This window comes from Equus przewalskii, chromosome 28, assembly GCF_037783145.1.
Source record: "Equus przewalskii isolate Varuska chromosome 28, EquPr2, whole genome shotgun sequence".
NCBI lineage: Eukaryota > Metazoa > Chordata > Mammalia > Perissodactyla > Equidae > Equus > Equus przewalskii.
Genome location: NC_091858.1, coordinates 37,632,341 through 37,652,819, shown reverse-complemented (window position 1 = coordinate 37,652,819; position 20,479 = coordinate 37,632,341). Strand labels below are relative to the sequence as shown.

Below are 20,479 nucleotides of genomic sequence, written 5' to 3'. Positions count from 1 at the left end.
ACAGGGTCGTCCTTCTTTGTTTGTCCGTGTCCTAATCTTCTCTTCTTATAAAGACACCAGTCCTCTTGGATCAGGGCCCACCCTAATGACCTCATTTTGCCTTAATCACCTCTTTAAAGACCCCGTCTCCAAATATAACCACATTGGGAGGTACTAGGGGTTAGCACTCCAAGGTAGGAATTTTGGGCTACGCACTTCAGCCCGTAACGTGGAGGGAGAAGGAATGAGAGAACGGTGCACTCCTTCGAACATCTCCCGCCTCCTCCTCCATGAGGCTGTGCTCTTTTCTCCTTCGTTGTAGCCCGGTTCATGGCCCCATCAGGACTGCTCCTGGCTTTGGCCTCGGAGCATCACTCCCTCAGTCCCCCCACCACTCTTTCTCCCTTCCCCAGCCCCTCCCCAAGAGGAAGAAGAAATCAATGTCTGAGCCACAGTCTCAGGACCTGGTGCCACTTCCCATCACCCCAGTCCTGGCCACGTCCCTCTCCAGCGACGGGAGAGTTTGCCTGAGTTGGCACTCGGTGGCCTCTCGTCTTTTCCTAACTTCATCTTCTCTATCAACCTATAATAATATCTTCTTCCTCCTACCTCATTTTTTAAACATTTTACTTCTCAACCCAACAGTCCAATCTTTTTAATGAAAATGGATTTTGTCACCAAAGAACCTGTTCAGAGATGGCAAGGCATCGTCACTGTCCTCCAATCAGTGCAGGAGGTGGCGGGCGGGGGCACAGAATTGGGCAGAGAGCGGGTGTGTGGACTTGCTGCAGACACAGGAGGCTGCTGTGCCGGGAGACGCTCGTGTTGGGGGTGCTCTGCCTCGCACGGCTCTACCCACAGCATGCGGCACCTGAGGGTGCATTGGCCCCGGGTCAAAGATAAACAAGGCCAGGGCCAGCCCGGTGGCGCAGCAGTTAAGTGCACATGTTCCGCTTCCGTGGCCTGGGTTCGCCAGTTTGGATCCCGGGTGCAGACATGGCACCGCTTGGCAAGCCGTGATGTGGCAGGCGTCCCACATACAAAGTGGAGGAAGATGGGCACGGTTGTTAGCTCAGGGCCAGTCTTCCTCAGCAAACAGAGGAGGATTGGCAGCAGTTAGCTCAGGGCTAATCTTCCTCAAAAAACAACAAAAAGATAAACAAGGCCAGACCCTAAGTGAGCAGTGGACAGATTGAATCAGTAATAACTACGGCAAGAGTGAGAAGAGTCCAGCGGGCACGGGACTCAACGTGGATTTGTGCAGAGGAGGCTGGGGTTTAAAGGGAGAAGGAGGGCGGAGGGTGGGGGGCTCAGTAGAGGCAGGGGGTGAACATTACAAAATTGGAAGAGATGTCGGTCCCCAGAACACTGTCTGGGTTTGCTGACTGGCATCTGTGGAAGTTGGGCTCCCACTCCGCACAGAGGCTGGGACACAGGGGCCCCACCTCCAGGCGTCACTGGAGCACAGAGAATTCCTCTGGCAGCCTTGAGTTTTCTGAGGAAGACACTTTAAGGGGGCTGGGCTCTCCTAGGGCTGTGGCCTTGAGCTCGTGGAAACTATGTTATTGTTTGTTCAAGTCTTCACAGGCCCGGGCTGGGGCCTCATGGAGCAGAGGGCGCAGAGAGGCCTGGCTGGGGTCTGGTCAAGGAGAGAATTTGTCACGGGCCCTCCCATCCTGATGAAGCTTAGGGTCTAGCAGGGGCGGCTGATATTATTCAATCACTCCCCTAAATCAACACAGAATTGCAGTGGCCCGCTAGTACAGGTCAGGGTAGACAAGGTACCTACACCCTGGGGGAGCGACCATTTCTTACCAGAGATGGAGGATGGTGGGAGGTGACCGAGCCACAGGGCAGGGAAGGATCATCCAGACGTCGCAGGAGCTTGAGCAGAGTCCCTCATGGAAGGCAGGAGGCTTGGGGAGGGCCTGAGAGGCGAGAGGGAGGCTGAGGCAGAGGGACAGGGAGCCGGAGGGAGGGGACCACCAAGCCGGTGCCAGGCTCCCTCCATCCTCTGAGCAGCAGGGAGCCCCATGGGGTCCCAACAGGTGCCTGGGCTGATGAGGTGAGCTTCCTGGAGGCGAGAGCATCTCTGGCCTCCAGTTTAGATACAGGAGGAGGAACCGAGAAAGGAGACAGAGGAGCAGACAGAAAACCCAGAAGGGGACTGTCCCGCAGTCTCCAGGAAGAAGGCAGGCTTTAGTCGCCATTAGGAGATCAGCTATCTAGAAATTACCCAGAACCCTTAGCGATAAATGGATACTGTCTGACTACTTTCTGGTGGATAGCATGGATTTTAAATTAAAATATTTATACCAGGGGTTGTAACATGAGTTTCCATCATCTAAGAACTTAAAACTAATTTAACTTTCATTAAACTTCAAGTTTATAAAATGAGAAAGTCATCAAAACTACCTTAAAAATTACTGTGAATTCCTATTTCAAAATTATATTTTCTTATGAAATAATTCTCTAAAATCAAATATTTTATAACAAGCATTCTTTTGCTAAAATCTGATATATCCATTTAGGAATCAGCAACAGATATTTCTGACAGGTTATAAATTTTTGTGAAAGCAAAAATATAGAATAATCATCAAAAAACATATAAAAGTTGAGAGAAAGATTGTTGATTTAAATTAAGGAGACTCTCTGATTTGTATCAAAAGAAATTCAGGAGAAAGAAGTTTGGAAAACAATTATAATTGCTTCTGTGAAACTAACCTTTATTTCACAAGGCAAATTTTGTAAAACAGAAAGTATTAGAAATGATTTTTCGGCCTCATGAGCAACGGGATTAGGCTTACAACTGATAGCAATTTTCTTTTGTGCTTTGAAAGCCATTGTTTTTGAGCGATAGACTACAGGTCTGTTTAAAAGCTATTTATTTAGCCCATAAATAAGAAATCATTTGGTAATTAAGTGCAATTAAGTTGCAAATGTGCTCGCCATAAATGCTTAATCGAAAATATAATGAAATTCTGAAAAAAAGCTGAAAAATTGAACACCTGAGTTTAGCATCACAGAACTCCTTATGTTCACATTATACTATCAAAAGACATTTGTGTGCAATTTTTCTTTTAAATTGGCACTTTGATGTATATGGCATCAGTGGGAGTAAAAAAAAACAAAAAAAGCTGCTTGTATATCTTACAAATTATTGATTGTGCTATTGAAACTGCCAATCGAAGAACCACGTTAAGTCACTAGCGTCTTCTTTTGATTCATGTGAAATCGACAGTAGGCATGGCGCACTATGGAACACATCCTCCCAGTTCATAAAATCCAAGTGTCAGCTGAGGTTGTGGTTGAATGGATGAAATCTTCCTTTCAGTCAATTCCATCTCCAGCTGGCCCTTTGACTCGGTTTCCCTAAGCATGCAGTTTCTGTTCCCCAAGTGTTCACTTATTAAGCTCCTTCTGGTTGCAAGCAGCCGATGTCTGAGTCAGCTTGCGGAAGGCAGTTTGCAGGAGAGATTCAGGGGCAGCTGAGGGAAGCAGGAGCCTGTCAGCATCTGCCCCGCTTCTGCTTGCAGGGGACCAGAGCACGCTCCAGGGAGCGCAGTCACCTCATCATGACCTGCAGTGGGGTGACCGTGGCTCTGGTCGTCGTGCCCTTGGACCTGGGCACCCCCCACGGCAGCTGAGACGTTCCTGCTGTGCTGCTACTGCCAACAAACTCTTTCTCTGAATGTGTGCGTTTCAGCCCCCGGGAAAGAGGACGTGCTTTCTTCTCTCCATCACCAATGCACGTGGAATGCACTTGCTTGGCCTCGCCCTCTGGTGGATCAGCACCCGTCTCTCGATCCCCCATCTCTTGGAGGATGGCCAGGGTAGCAGGGTGGATGGTGCAGGTTAGATGACGTGTGCGAAGGTCCCTAGCCGTCAGGTGGGTGTGCCAGCCAGACGCTCACATTGTCTTCAACTCTTGTCCAAATATGCATACGATTTACTAAAAATAGTGAATTTGGGGTTATTTTTAAGGCGCCCTTCCTACGCTCTTCCTTGACATGATTTTACAAGACAGAGTTGTTTTTTCACCTCAACAAGACAGTCATAGTGTTGCAGGAGGAGCTGAGTTCTGACATCTCATGCAGTTCCACTCAGTTCTCTGTGTTTGAGCACCGATGTGAGCCAGACACTTGCACAGTTTGGAGGAAGTGAATGGGTGGCCCGGTCCCTGCCCCCAGGGGCCTCCGAGTTTAGACTATTGTTGAATGGATGGGGCTTGGCTGGGAGGTGAAGGGCTTCATCCTGGAGGTGGAGAAGCATGAGGAGAACCGAGGTGGGCTGTGGACCATGGCAGTTGTGGTCCTTGCTCCCCTGTGTTCTGGGCCCGGGCTGTCCTCTGAGAAGGCTGTTGTCCCTGCTAGGATGCCTCAAAGTCGCGACACGTGGGTAGCTTCCCCCCACTTCATCCATTTAAGGAATTAAAACTTTACTGAGTCAATTTAGTGGAGCAGGGAAAAGCCCCGTGGGAGCCTCAGCACTGAGAGCAGGCAAGGCATGCGGTGAGTACTCAGTAAAATTGCTGATGGGTTGAATGAAATAAATTAAAGTCAGGGGACCGAGGTTCGGGGCAAAACTTGGGCTCTTATGAGCTGTTTTAACTTGGGAAAGTCACCCGCTTAGAGCAATGGTTTTGTCATCTGTAAGTTGTGGGTAATAACTGGGATCGCCTCCCCATTCCTCCTTGCTGACCCCGTCTCTCTCACCCCGGACTCGCACCTACACCACACAGCCTTCTTTTTGTCCACAGAAAGGACTCCACTGCCACGACTTGCTTACATGCTCCTCCTCCTACTAGACTATGCGTTTCAGACCTTGTTTCTTCAGAACAGGGACCATCTCATTCACCCATCTATCCCCAACACCCGACATGAGCATGGTGCACTGCAGATGCTGCATATATAGCTTTTGGGGTGCAAGGATGAATGAGTGCACGCATGAATGAATGAATGAATGAATGAATATGACGTCACAGGAAAGCACAGCTAAATCATTCTAGGGATGTCCAGAAAGGGGGAGATTGAATTTAGGTGGGAGAGTTTGGGAAAATACTCATGGGAGGAGAAAGCACTGGCAGGGGGTCGTCTAGACTTGGTGGGGTTTCAGGCAGCGAGTAAGTTAATTTGTGGAAAGGCGCTCGGTGGGAAGGGGGTCATCTGAGGGAAGAGAGCGCTGTTTGCCTCGGTTGGGACTTGGGTTCATGAATTCAGGCAGCTGTAGCTGACTGTGGCGTGCCTCAGGCTCAAGGTGGCCAACTGGAACCCGCAGAGGTGGGCAGTGCAGTCTGTAAAGGCTCCTGGCAGAGCAGTGGCGTCATTATTGCTGGCAGACACACTTCACTGCTTCCAGCAGCTTCACGTGTGCACCTGTCTGCTCACTCCCTCTCCCCCTCTCTCTTCCTTGGCCCTTTCTCCTTTTCCTTCATCTTTTCCCTGCCATTCACACTCAATTTTCTCTTCTTTTTATCTCCATCTAAATCTACCCAAAATGTACTTTGTAACTAACTAAATTCCCTGCAGAGCGTCCATGATTCTCTCGAGTGGCAGTGCTCTCCTGACCTCCAGTCTCTTGTTCCCTGTTCCATTTGCCTCAGAAAGGCTGTGCCCCCCTTCTCACCCCAAATAGGCTCTCTCCACAAATACAGAATTCCCTGAAAGCGCGACCAGAATTGAATGGAGAGGAAATGAAAAGCATATTAAATTCCTTTTAGACCCCTCGGCTGATTTCTCTAAGGCTCAGCGCCCCGGCGAAATGATGAGATAAAAGGTTTTGTAAAAAGATGAAAGCGCGTCCTTGACAGCCCTGGCAGCGTGCAGGTGCGCGTGCGGTAGAGCGACGATGTGACGTTCCTTCCTCCTCCCAGATGGTGGGACGCGGGTCTCGGTTTATCCTCCGCTGAGATTGTTCCAAGTGCTGTGACCCCATTTCTGGGCACTGGATTCCACCATCGTAACTCAAACGTCTGTGGTCTGAAACAGAGGCCCACGGCGTTTTCCCCTTGTGAATGTGATTGACAACCACCTAGAACCTTCAAAAGGCCAAGTTCAGGATAAGGTGGACATGTCTGTGCATCCAGTAGGACAGATTTCCCAACTCCAGCGCATCCGCTCCAGTATGGAAGGGCCACTCCTCGTTTCTCTCGACATCCCCTGGGAAGTGACCTGACACTCAAGTTGTTTGTTTTAGTAACAAACAGCATGTGTGTCCACAGGCACCCCTGAGAGAGTTGGAACAAGCTGTCACATAGGTTCCACCTCCTCTCTTCTCCTCCTGCTCTTGGAGCCCTGGAGACAGCGGCCCTGCCTCAGGGTCTCTCCCCAATGCCACTGCCCACAGGAGACCTTCCCCCACAAGCCACGGAGTGGGGACAACCCGTGTTTGTTAGTCCTTTACCCTGGACGTTCCTGAGTGTCAATCACCATCCGACCGGCCCCCTGTCTATTCGTTCCTTTACTGTGGGTCTTGCTGGAAGGACCCGGCGAGCAGTGGCTTTGTCTCCTTCGCTGCATTCCTCCACTGCCTGTCTCTGTGCTTGCTTCAGAGCAGGTGCTCCCTGCCTTCTGTTTGAAGGCTGAACTGTGCAATTAATGGGAGAGAGCGGAGGGAGAGTGCAGGGAGGGGCAAGGGCACTTCAGCAGCTGTTTGGACACTCTGCCAGCAGCTCTCTCTGCAGCCTCCCCACGATGTGCCCCTGTGACCCACGAGAGACAGAACAGTCGCCCCTGGTGATCGGGACCCACAGGGAGCTCCTCCCGACGCCTTTGAGTCGGAAGAGCAGCCTGACCCCTTCGGCTGCCTTTGCAGACAGCGCCCGGGGGAGACCAGCGGAGCTGGACAAGTGAGCGTCTGAAGCCACAGGGAGGAGAGTCCCCGAGGTGGGCAGGGCATGGGCCCCCTCACCTGCCCCAGGGCGGCCGTCTGCGGCTCTCAGAAATGAGACACACAGCAACGCCAGAGCCATTCGCGGATGACAGCTCTTCCTTTGAAAATGGTTTGAAAACACACCGACTTTGAGGGTTTTGTCCATTTGGGGCCATGATTTTATAACAGTAGAGCTTTTTAAAAAAACATTTAAAGAAAAAAGCACAGAGAAGGACTGAAAGCTCACCAGCAGAATCGTTTCAACTGAACTCAGCTCGGGCTTCACCGTTTGGAAACTGGCAGGGGTTTCATTCAGTCTGCGCTTCAAAAGGGCTCCAAGCGCTTGAAAATATTAGCTATTTGTTATTCTGGGCAAGTCCAGCCTTAGAATTTAGCGGAGGGTGTAAATATTGCCTAGTAACCTGGTGAGACCGTCAGGCAGATGCTACCCCTGGTAAACTCCAAGTGCGCACATCCTTTTTATGAAGCTTGACTCGTTTGTGTATCGATTCGGTAACTGAAACGTCACCTGACTTTGTGACATTGCGATAGGAGTTCAAGGAGCTCTACTAAGTAGAGAGAGACTCAAAGAGATTAAAGAAGTGGTTGGGAGACGCAATGCCACATAAGAAAAATAATGCAAGACAACAATGCAGAACGTGAGAACCAGGGCAGCTCCTGATGCTTACAGGTTCACGAGCTGCATCCCCAGAGATGAGGTCTCGCTGTGTCTGGGTAATGCCCAGGAATTTGCCGTTGAAATGCTTCCCAGGTGATTCTGGTGCATGGCCTGGGTTTGAAGACCTTTGAACTAGAGGATAAATAAGGGCAAAACCTCAAATAGGTAAGGAAATACAAGATATTAGTGAGCTGTCATAGGGCCAGAGTTTAGATAACACCCTTGAGAAATACTCACCAAGGCACTGGGTTCCAGACCTCGCCCCGCTCAGCCAGGCTGCTGTGCGCTTTCCTCAATGGCGACCCTGGGGGGTGATTAAACAGCTACCAACCGTTAACCATGTAACTTGAACTAATGTCATCAGATCAGATCGGTGAGGGTTAATTTATTTACTAATTTACACCTCGTCTCATTTTACAAGAATATGAAGCAATGAATAACAAAAACATAAAATACACTGATGAAATAGCAATCTGAACACAAAGTCATGCAGGATCTTTGAGAATGAAGGGACAAAGGAGGACACTGTGACTGACATGAGGACCTTTAAGTGGAGCCCGAATTTGCCTCTGAGCCGTATGACGATCAGAGCAAAACTGGAGACAGCCTCAACCACACTTGTCTGCCAGGGAGGAGGAGAGAGGACATTTAGAAGCAAACAAGCATACCGCGTTCCTAAATTTTACTGAACAGATCTTCTACTGCGGTCTAAAACACAGGAGGAAAAGTTTTTTAAACTGAAATTCGTATATATTCAATTTTGTGTTTTTTTATGTCTTCTTTCATCAAATATATTTATTCATTATAAGAGCTTTACGGAAATATAATTCACATACTATACAATTGACTCATTAAAATGTACAATTCAATGGTTTTTAGCATATTTGCAGATATAACCATCACTACAATCAATTTTAGAACATTTTCATCACCCTTAGCAGTCACACCCCATTCTCCCTTCCCCAGCGCCAGGCAGTCAACAACCTACTGTCTGTCTCTATGGATTTGCCCCTTCTAGACGCTTCATATAAATGGAATCATATACTATGTGGTCTTTGTGGTTGGCTGCTTTCACTCGGCGTCGTGGTTGGAAGGTCCGTCCATGTGTAGCATGTTTCCATACTTAATTGTTTCTGTTGTCAAGTAAGATTCCATTGAATGGATATCACCAGTCCTGCTCATCCACTCCTCAGGTGATGGGCATCTGGGTTGCTTCCACTCTTTGGCTATTATGACTAATACTGCTGTGAACATTCATGTACCAGTTTCTGTGTGGACAGTCGCTTTCATTTCTCTTGGGTGTATAACTGGGAGGTGTTTGGCCTTTTCAAGAACTGCCAGGCTGTTTTCCAAAGCGGTTGTGCCATTTTACATGCCGCCGCAGCAGTGTGTGAAGTTCCACTTTCTCTGTGTCCTCGTCAACACTTGTCCCTGTCTGTCTCTCTTCTTGTAGACATCCTAGTGGATGTGAAGTGGTGTCTCTACTGTGGTTTCAATTGCATTTCCCAGATGGTTAATAATGCTGAGCACCTTCTCACGTGCTTATTGGCCATTTGTGTATCATCTTTGGAGAAATTTCAGCTCCTTTGCCTGCTTTTATTCGATTTATTTGCCTTTTTATAATTGCGTTCTAAGAGTTCTCTGTATACTCTAGATACAATTTCCCTATCAGACACATGATTTGCAAGAAATTTTCCCCATTCTGTGGGTTGTCTTTTCACTTTCTTGGTGGTGTCCTTCAAAGCACGAAAGTTTTTAATTTTAGGGAGTTTATTTTACCTATTTTTTCCTTTTTTTTTCTGTGCTTTTGATGACATATCTAAAAACCATTACCTAATTCACATTCACAAAGAAATAAGCATATATTCTCCTCTAAGAGTTTTATATTTTTATCCCTTACTTTTAGGTCTTTGATCCATTTTGAGTTCATTTTTGTGTAGAGTATGAGGGAGTGAGTACAACTTCATTCCTTTGCACATGGAAATCTGGATGTCCCACCGCCATTTGTAGAAGAGACGATTATTCCCCCATTTCTTGGTCTTGGCACCCTAATCAGAAATGGATTGGCCATAGATGTATGCGTTTGTTTCTGGACCCCCGATTCCATTCCATTGATCCATATGTGTGTCTTTGTGCTAGTACCGTTTCGATGACGGTACCTTTGTAGTACGTTTTGGAATTGGGAGGTGTTAGTCCCCCAACTTCATTCTTCTTTTTCAAGATTGTTTTGGCTTTTGGGGACACATTGCATTTCCATATGAATTTGAGGATTGCTTTTTCCGCTTCTGCAAAAAAGCCAGCTGGAATTTTGACAGGCATTGTGTTGAAATTGTAGGTCACTTTGAGTAGTATTGAAATCTTAAAACTATTAAAGTCTTCCAACCCGGAACACAGGACATCTTTCCACGTATTTAAGTCTTTTATTTCCTTCCACACTGTTTTCTAGTTTTCAGAGCACAAATCTTTCCTTGGTTAAGTGTAGTCCTGGGTATTTTATTCTTCTAGATGTTATTGTAAATAGAATTACTTTCCTAATTTTGTTTTTGGATTGTTCATTGCTGGTGTATAGAAACACAACTGATTTTTGTGTTTTGATCTGGTAAGCTATAACTTTGCTGAATTTGTTTATTAGCTCGAATTGCTTTCTGTAGATTCTTTGGTATGTTCTTTATATAGGAACAAGTCATCTGCAAATAGATACTTCTGCTTTTCCAGTGTGGATACCTTTTATTTCTTTCTGGCTAATTGCTCTGGCTAGAACCTCCAGTTCATTGTCCAACAGCAGCAGCAAAAGCAGAGCAAGCTTCTCTCGTGCTGTTCTTAGGGGCAAAGGTTTCCATCTTTCACTGCTGAGTAGGATGCTAGCTGTGGGGTTTTCACAAGTGCCTTCATCACATTGAAGAGGGTTTCCTTCCTAGTTTTCTGAGTGTTTTCATCATGAAAGGGTGTTGAATTTTGTCAAATGCCATTTCTGCATCAACTGAGACGATCATGTGTTTTCTCCCGTTCATTCTAGTAATACGTTGTAATACGTTGATTCATTTTTGTCATGTTGATCCACCCTTGTGTTCCTCGGATAAATTCCACTTGGTCGTGATGTGTAGTTCTTTCAATGTCCTGCTGGATTAGGTTTTCCAGTATTTCGTTGAGGATTTTTGTATCTGTATTCATAAATCCATTATGGTCTGGAACTTTCTTTTCTTGTGATGTCTTTATCTGGCTCCCGTATCAGGGTAATGCTGGCCTCATAGAATGAATTAGGAATTGTTCCCTCCTCTTGTGTTTTTTGTTAGAGTTTGAGAAGAATTGTTTCTGATTCTTCTTTAGATATTTGGTAGAATTCACCAGGAAGCCATCTGGTTCTGGACATTTCATTGTTGGGAGGTTTTTGATTACTGATTCGCTCTCCCTACTCATTTTAGTCCTGTTGAGAAACTTTCTATTTCTTCTCAAAGTAATTGATGTGTTTCTATGAATTTGTCCATTTCATCTAGTTTATCGATTTGCTGGCATACTATTGTTCATAGTATGCTCTTCTAATCCTTTTTATTTATATAAGATCAGTAGTGATCCCCAACTTTTATTTCTGATTTTAGTAATTTGACTATTCTCTTTTTTCTTTTCAGGCCAGCTAACAGTTTGTCAATTTTATTGATCTTTTCAATGAACCAACTTTTCATTTCATTGATTCTATTTCATTTATTTCCACTCTAAGCTGTATTATTTCTTTCTTCCTTCCACTAGCTTTAGGTTTAATTTTCTTTTTCTACCCATATTAATTTTAAGATCAGCTTTTGGATTTCTACAAAGAAGCCAACTGTGATTGTTAGGAATTGTGGTGATTCTGCACATCATCTCGGGGCATATTTCCATCTTAACCTTGTTAAGTTTTCCCATCCATGAATACGGGATACCTTTCCATTTACTTCGAGCATCACTAATTTCTTTCCAGGATGATTGGTAGTTGTTAGCATACAAATCTTGTACTTTTTTCTTGAATTTTTGAGGAATCTTGTTTGTAATGGAGCTTCAGACGGATGCCTTTTGACACACGGTGGGCCCCATCTTTCATACCCTCGCGTGGTGGGTACAAGAATAGGTTCACATGGCTGTCTCTTATCCTGTTCCCTAACCTGCACTTGTGTTGCAGGATCCTGACCAGATGGCACAGGGCCCATAAGAGAAGGCAGCTAAGCAGGTGCTGCACTGAGGGGTGGCAGGAAGGATGAAGGAGTGGCGACAAGGATGTGGGGAGCAGAGAGAGGGAGCCAGGGTGATTCCAGGGACCAACCAGCCTACCTCACAATTCTGCACAAGCCCAACTGAAATTTCTGAACAAATATTGGCAAGTTTAACTAGCTTGGCGAAAATGCTTCATAGGAGAATATATTTTTTTTTATCAAGCAACTCCATGATCCACTTTAGGTTGTTGTTCCGTTTTGTTTTGTTTGGGTTTGTTTTTTACCTTTAGCTCAGTGGGCTCCCACCTCCAACGGGGGATTTTCCACTTAAGGTGGATGGCAAGACCCAATGACACAGTGGAAGGTCTGTCCCTCCCCGTGGGGGCAGATGAAATCAGATGGTTGAAAGCAGGCAACTTGGGTTAAGGGAGCTTAAGGCAGAGGGAGACAACGCTGCTTCCTCACTGGGGAGGGACCTCCAAGTGCCCAAGGTCAGGAAGGCTGGCCAGTGTCTGTCCTTGCACTGCCACTTCTCCCAGGGCTGGGATGGGGGCACAGGCTCCATGCTGTTTCAAAAATCCTGGAGCCCGTGCCCCTTGCCACAGTGTGCGCCCAGCCTGGTTGGCTCGGGCTAAGGCTTGGTGTGGAACTACTAGCCTGGCTTAACCAGAAGGGGCACGTGGGACCCCCCACCAGCGTCCCGCATCCTCAGCAGCCTGGTGTTGGCAGCAGGCCACCTGGAGCTGGATCCCTGGCTTCCAGTGCAGCTCCGATGCTGTGTGTGTGTCCGCATGTGTGTCTATGTGTCTGTGTGCGTGCACGACCACGGGGACCTTGTCCCACCTGCCCTGCTAGCCTCGGCCTCCTCAGCCTGCGATGAGGACAGGCAACACCCCCCTGCAGGGCCGTGAGGACGGTAAAGCCTGGGACACAGCACCCACACACAGCGAGCACAGCACACATCAGCCATGTCGTAAAGGTTTTATTGCTACCCTCAAAATGCACTCTTTAGAATGTAGGCCAACAGTCTGGTGAAATCCAACACTAAAATGTGCCTTGACATTCGAGTTTGAATGTGGGGACACAGTTAACGGATAGTGACAATAACTGCTAACGTCTCTTGCTTAATAACAAAAAGTGGTGTCGTGGGGGCCCACGCCGCAGCCGAGTGATTAAGTTCACACACTCTGCTTCGGTGGCCCAGGGTTCGCCAGTTCAGATCCTGGGCACAGATCTACACACCACTGGCCAAGCCCTGCTGGGGCAGTGTCCCACATAGAAGAACCGGAAGGACTTACAACTAGGATACACGACTGTGTGCTGGGGCTCTGGGGAGGAAAAGCAGACCAAAGGGAAAGATTAGCAACAGATGTTAGCTCAGGGCCAGTCTTCCTCACCAAAAAAAGCATACCTAAAAAAAAAGTAGGACCAGTAAAAATAAAACCAATTAAAAAAAATGTGATGTCCTGAGTAGCTAGAAGTTAGGAAGCTAAGACATCATCCACATTTTTGTTTGTCACCTCACTGTCACAAAGAGAAACTGCCAGGCCCTAAGGATTTATGACATGTTACATGGACTTATAAGAAAGCAATCGTCCAAGTCCTTGTTAGACGCTCTGGTGTTGCCATTAGTTACAGTCCACTTATCCTGTCTGTTGTGCTTGTGGTATTGTTTTCGAGGGTAATGTGTAAGTTTCCAGGCGTCCGTCAGGGAATTCATCCTGTACACTGGAAATGAGAATGTGTTATCAACGTGTCGCATAATCAAATTTAATTCCGTTCAGTTGAACTTTTATCTTTTATGCTGTTCTTTTATGCAGCTACATTCATAACGTAGCTTCCAGGATAAACATGAGGCAGACATACGATACGTGAGTGGAGCAGTAAAGGACTTGGTTTTTAATATGGAGGAATATTAGGATTGTATTAAATTACGTGTTAATGGAAAAATAAAGCGAAAGATAATAGGATGACCACTTTGTGCTGCTATAACGTCTAGATTACAGCACACAGCTTTGCTATTTATGAGTTGAATATTGAATTTCCTTTGAAAACTTGCCTTTAATTATATTAAAATATAACATAAGCTAAAATATCCCCTCCTAATATATTGAAGTGTTCTAGCGGTAATTTGGCTGTTGAGAGAGGAAAGACTGAGGAGGTTTACGGGATCCCCACTCCCGTGAGACAGCGAAGTACCTTGAATTGAGATAAAGGGAAGCTGCCTTTGGAGATAAAGGATTCACTGATCCGTGACTCGGAGAACATGCAGGAGCGATCCCTGTGTGCCCTTGGGATGAGAGGCAGCCCCACTCCTACTCTGAGTCCACTGGGGTTCCTCAAGCAATGTTTGCGCTCTCTGCTGCTGTCGATCGTTCCCGGTGTCATAGGTCTCGCCCCTAACTTCTTAGGGATCCGTGAGGTCATGGCCCTTCCTTACGAGATATCTCCATGTCTGAGCTGGCCTGGATGAGGGCGGTCCCTGAGCCTGAAATGCAGACCTTTGAACCCATAGCTAGCACCAGTCATCTGGCAAATGTTCTCGGAAGTGATGGTGTTTCCTGACATCGACCCCCAAGAGAGTTGAGTAAAAGTAATCCAGAGGAGCCTGGAGTCTCAGTTTTCTCTCCCGTTTCCTGCGGTCCCCCTAGGTGTTTGCATGGAGTCTGTTGGGGGAGGAGTCAGGGTGGATGGCTCTATGAGTTCTGGGTGTCGCCTGCTCCAGGATTGAGGTCGTATCTCTCAGGGGAGGGGACGTTAGAGAGGAGTAAGTGGGAGAGACGCTCCTGGTGGTGGAGGACAGGCGGGCAGGGTTAGTTACACGAGCTGGACTGAGGGGTGCCATTGGCCCTGGGGAGGGGTGTTGGGCCGTGCGGGTGAGGGGAGCGGGACTCAGACAGCTTCATCCTGAGGACCTGATGCCCTAGCACCTCGAGGAGGTCCACCTCTCGTTCCGGTCTGGACCTTCCGCCTCGAGGACAGCGCACAGTAGGCACTCTCCAGGTGTTGTCTGAATGCAGGTTGGGTTGCACTGGAGCTGGGTCTCGGAGAGTGAACACAGGAGAGGACGGTGCAGCAGCCTGGGGAGCAGAAGGTGGAAAGAACCTGTGGGGTACTGATTAGAACTAGCAGTAGTTCCGTGTGATCAAACCCAGTAGCTTCACAGATATGTGCACGAGGGTCTGAACGAGGGGCTCCGGCAGGCTCATCTGGTCATCACAAGCCTTGGGCATGTGCTCTGTGCCTGGCACGTGCTGGGGCTGGCCTAGAGCCGTCTCAGAGCAAACCCCGCCATCACGGAGGCTGCCGTCGGAGAGGTGGCCCCTGGTAACGGGTGGAGGTGCTGGGACTTGCTGGTAAGCGGGTGAGCTGTTGGGCAGGGAATGAGCTGGTGAGGGTGTCTGGGGAAACACAGGCCTGCAGCGATGTTTGGGTGACGTGGACGAAAGAAGAGCAGTTGGGGGCTCCTGCTGTGGCCCCGGGGCTGAGGACGTGGGGTCTGAGCAGGGCAGGGCCTTGGGCTGAAGGCCACGGGTGCAGCAAGTGAAGGGTGAGCTGAGGACCAGGGTGGGGCAGAGGAGGAAGTGAGAGTAAGTCGGGAGACGAGAGGGAAGGCAGAGAAAGGGAGAACATCAGAGGGCCTCCTTCTCCAGAGGGCTGCTGGGGCAGACGGAGAGAGGAAGCCGCCTCAGGTGTCACGAAACAGACTCTGCTGTGTCATAACTGCAGCCTCAGGGCTCCTGGCAACTCGGAGCAAGCTCTGCAGGCGCTGACAGCAGGGCTCCTAGCGGGAGGCGGGAGAGGAGTGCACAGCCTTCGTGCTCGTCCTCGTGGGGCTGTGCAGAGGGACACGGGGCCCTGGCCCGGGGAGCCAACTGGTCTCCACTACCCCAGGGACAGAAGGCTGGCTGCGCAGGTCCAGTGGGCTGAGGCTGCTGGGCCCTCAGAGCCTCTCTGGGCTCAGCCCACAGGCCGTTCCTGGGCCCTCTGCCTCACGGGTTCTTCCCACCATTTTCCTGTTGGAATCAGCTTCCCAAGCCTGTATTTACTGCATATATCACATTATGTGCATGTTATATATGGATATGTGCATTATATATACACACTATACCTGTAATATACTATATGGATATATGCATATTATATACATACTATACGCATATTATATACTAGAGTCTGAATTTCCTGAATATATCATAGTACATGCATATTATATACTATATATACACATTATATACACATATATGCACTGTTTGCATACTATATATGCATATTATATACTATAATAGACTGTATTTCCTGCATATAATATGCATATTATACACTACATATGCATATTCTATATGGATATATGCATTATGCATGCATGCTATATATACATATTATATATTGCATATTCTGCATGGACATATGTGTTATATACATACTACACATTTATATAATATGTGAATATATACATACTAGATATGCATATTATATACTAGGGTCTATATTTCCTGAATATATCATATTATATGCATGTTACATACTATATACAAACATTGTGTATACATATGTGCATTATATACATACTATATTTGCATATTATATATGGATATATGTGTATTACATACATACTATTATTTTATACTAGCATATTATATACTAGAGTCTGTATTTCCTGAATATATCATGTTATGTGCATATTACACACTATATATACATTATGTATACAAAGATGCATTATATATACACTATATATACATATAACATATGGATATGTGCATATTATATACATACTATATATGCCTTTTACATACCCTATGTACACGTTATATACACATATATGCACTATATATACATGCTATATATGCATATTATATACTATAATATAATCTGTATTTCCTGGATATATTATATACTATATATGAACTATATATTATATATGCATATTGTATGGATATATGCATTATCCATACATACTATACATGTATATTATATATGGATATACATATTATATACATACTATATATGCATATTATATACTAGAATCTGTATTTCCTGAATATATCATATTATATGTATATTACGTACTGTATATACACATTATGTATACATATATGCATTGTATACACACTATATATGCATATTAAATATTATATTATGTATTTCCTGTATATATTATATTACATGCATATTATATACTCTACATGCATATTACATATGGATCTGTGCATTATACATCATATTACATACTATATAGAGTCTGTGTTTCCTGCATGTTATTACGTGCGTATTACATTCCATAAATGCAATATGTACTACATATATAGGTATATTACATACTCTAACAGAGCCTGTGTTTCCTGCATCTGTTTGGCCAGCAATTGGAAGCAGGCCCTGATTTGGGGCTGAAACAGAAACGCTGGGACAGCAGGAAGCAGAGGCAAAGCAGGGCTCTCTGGGGATCCCGGGATCCAGTTCCTCAGGTTTAACAAACTCTGAGCTTTGTAAATGCTGACCCAAGAGAATTCAAATGAAACCATGACAACAATAATAGTGTAGGTAATGAATGGTCTGAGGGTCCTCCCCCTGGAACACGGCCTGTTGCCTTGCCGGTGTCCTGTGTCCCTGCCCACAGCTGAGGGAGGAGAACCTAGAGAGCACAGGTCACCGCCTGGAGCCTCACTCCCGGAGGTGGCCGGACCAGGGCCCTGACCCAACTAGTCCATCTCCAGATGCTAGCATTTCAACCACTGCACCGACCGCCTCCCTAGCAAGAAGTCCAGGGGCCGGTCCACAGCCCACGGCCACAGACCCAACGTCTTCTGCGAGGTCGCCTCCTGTTGACCTGTGTATAACATTGCCGGTCACATAATCAACCCTTGTTTTCTTGACTGGGCAGAATCTTACAGTTCAAAGCCGAATATTGGAAATAGAATGTCAGGACGTCCTGGTTTCGTCCTCCTTTGGACACAGACAGACGTCCCTGAGAAAGCCCCTCTCCTGACCTGCACAGCAAGGACGTGGCCTTGAACGACCTCGTGGTTAGTACACTAGTGTGCAGCACATTCGCTCCCCGGGCAATGCCGCTGATTAAATAGCGGCTGTTGTTTTTTTAAACTTCTTAAACTGAACCACAGTACTCAAATCTAATTGAAATATAACTCATTTTTCCCCCAAATTGTTTATTTGTTTAATACATTCAGGAGTGTTTGGAAATATCAAAGTTTACTCTCTCTAATATTCTCACACTTTGAAGAAGTCAGTGTGGTATAAAAAAGCAGTTGCCCACTTGAATGCCCGGTGGAAAATGACCACTGACTACTGGATAAAAGTAGTTCCTGCATGGGGTGTTAATATTTTACTTCTCCAACACGTAAGGGCTTTTGTCGATATTCCCACAAAGTCGTAAATGGCGTTTCTGTGTTTTCTCCCCAGACCAGCAGTATTCATGGTCGCCGACTCAGCACTTCAATGAAGAAAGATACTCGCCTGCTCCTAGGAATATGAAAGGATTATCCGGGAGTCGAAATCAACCACAGCTGTGTTCGGGTCATACCTGTGGCTTAACACCGCCTGATGACTGTGAGCATGCCCACGACCACCTCCACCACGGGCAGGAAGCGCGGCAGCCCCACCTGCTCAGCCCGGCGGAGAGCTGCCTCATGGATCACCACCGCTGCTCCCCGCGGAGCTCCATCCATTCCGAGTGCATGATGATGCCCATGATGCTGGGCGACCACATGTCCAGTAGCACCTTCCCCAGGATGCACTACAGCTCCCACTACGACACCAGAGACGACTGTGCCATGTCTCACGCCAGCACTAAAATCAACCGGATTCCCGCCAATCTTTTGGACCAGTTTGAGAAACAGCTCCCTCTGCACAGGGACGGCTTCCACACGCTGCAATACCAGAGGACCTCCAGTGCCGCGGAGCAGCGCAGCGAGAGCCCGGGGCGGATACGACACCTCGTCCATTCCGTCCAAAAGCTCTTCACCAAGTCCCATTCTTTAGAAGGCTCTTCCAAGAGCAACGTCAACGGGACCAAGGGGGACAGCCGGGTGGATGACCACCACCACGGCCACCATGTTAAACACAGTAAACGGAATAAAAGCAAGGAACACAAGCCCGAGAGCAAGCATAAGTCGGGCCTGAGCAGCTGGTGGAGCTCCGACGACAATCTGGACAGCGACAGCACCTACCGGACCTCCAGCGTGATCAACAGGCACCACATGGACCTCGCCTCCCACTGCTACCCGGGCCCGCTGCAGGGACCCTTTGGGGACCTCTCCCTGAAGACTTCCAAAAGTAATAACGACGTCAAGTGCTCAGCCTGCGAGGGCTTGGCCATGACGCCCGAGGCCAAGTACATGAAGCGCAGCTCCTGGTCCACGCTCACCGTGAGCCAGGCCAAGGAGGCTTATCGCAAGAGCTCCCTGAACTTGGACAAGCCCCTGGTCCACCCGGAGATCAAGCCGCCCTTGAGGCCGTGCCATTACCTTCAGGTAAGGACGCCCGCGGCGTGACTGCTGCTTCCCGTCACGTCTTCCCAGCAAACCGTGGCAGGCAGGTGGGCTGGCCTGCTCTGGGAAAGCCGTGGACATCCTAATTCTTCCTTTAAACCACAGCCCTAGGTATGAAGGGCCATTCCTTCAGTACCTCCAAGGCTGGAGGATTTAGCAACGGCAACAAAATGTATTAGCCCACTGTAATGTTTTCTCCTTGCAAAGTGGCTGGTTTGCCCCGCTGGAAATCGGCTTGAGTGAGTTCTCCGACCACACCCGAGAGTAGCATCTTTAAGTTTCCAAATAGCAATGAGCATGATTACGGAAAATGCAGCTGTTCCTCTGGGGTGTGGAGGAAACGAGTTTACCAAAGGTGAAAGCAAATCAAAGACAGTGGATGGCTAGAGGGGGCATATCGCGGAATTCAGTTTTCTATCATTTCCCTCTCCTCTCTGCCTCCTAATCACGCCATCACTGAGTGTGTGAGTACCCCAGGGGAAGCATCAGGCCCCCAAGAGGCACCCCCCCATAAAGATGCCTCTGCAGTTACTTGTATCAACTAACAGTGCTACTAGCAAAACTTGGAAGTCTGGAGTTTTTCTTTCATAGGTACATAATTTGCATCCCGGTTTGCCACCACCTCTGCTTGCCTGGCAGCAGTTGCTGGGGGCCGTGCCTGGGTTTGGAGAGATCTTCCCACGATGAGTAATAGTGCTGGATGCCGGGTGAGTCACCAGGCAGTCAATTAATGGAACAGACAAACAACTGCGCATCTTTTCAGGAGTCAGGTGGTTGCAAATCATCTCAGCAACTCCAATTGCCATCCTGGTGCGTGGCCCAAAACCCACGGGTTCTGTTTTAAAGGGAAAGGCTAGCCCAGTGGCTTTTATAGGCAGATTTATTCAAAGAGACAAATTGGTACTTGGATAAAATACCATTTTTATGGCAGTGGGAGAGAATTCAACTCTGCTTGTAGTTAGCAAACCCTAAAAATAGACAAATATAGAATTTTTACCTGCATGTATCTAAAGGAATATGATGAGTAGATTCAGGGTTCACTGTAGTCATTGTTGGAAAAGCAAAACGCTCTCATCTTTCTCTGTGTTCGTACCTTGGAAATGTCTGCAGGGTGATGCCGTCGCTGTGGTGTTCTGGCCCCTCGGGCCTGACTCCAGACCCGCCGTCTCTCCAGACACTTCCGGGGCCACCCTCCTCTGCAGTCCTCACACCCTCAGATCTACCGTCCCCTGAAGCTCTTTCTGTCCACTGTCCCTTTTGCC

General features: G+C 47.3%; 1 protein-coding gene across 14 annotated transcripts in view; it reads left to right on the top strand.

The window, feature by feature from the left end:
* Positions 1-20,479, top strand: part of DLGAP2 (DLG associated protein 2) — an 817,721-nt gene that overhangs the window by 692,317 nt on the left and 104,925 nt on the right. For all 14 annotated transcript variants that reach the window (XM_070599096.1, XM_070599101.1, XM_070599105.1 and 11 more), the window contains one exon: positions 18,130-19,199. In XM_070599096.1, the coding sequence (XP_070455197.1) occupies positions 18,130-19,199 (1,070 nt within the window). The remainder of the gene's footprint in view (positions 1-18,129; positions 19,200-20,479) is intronic.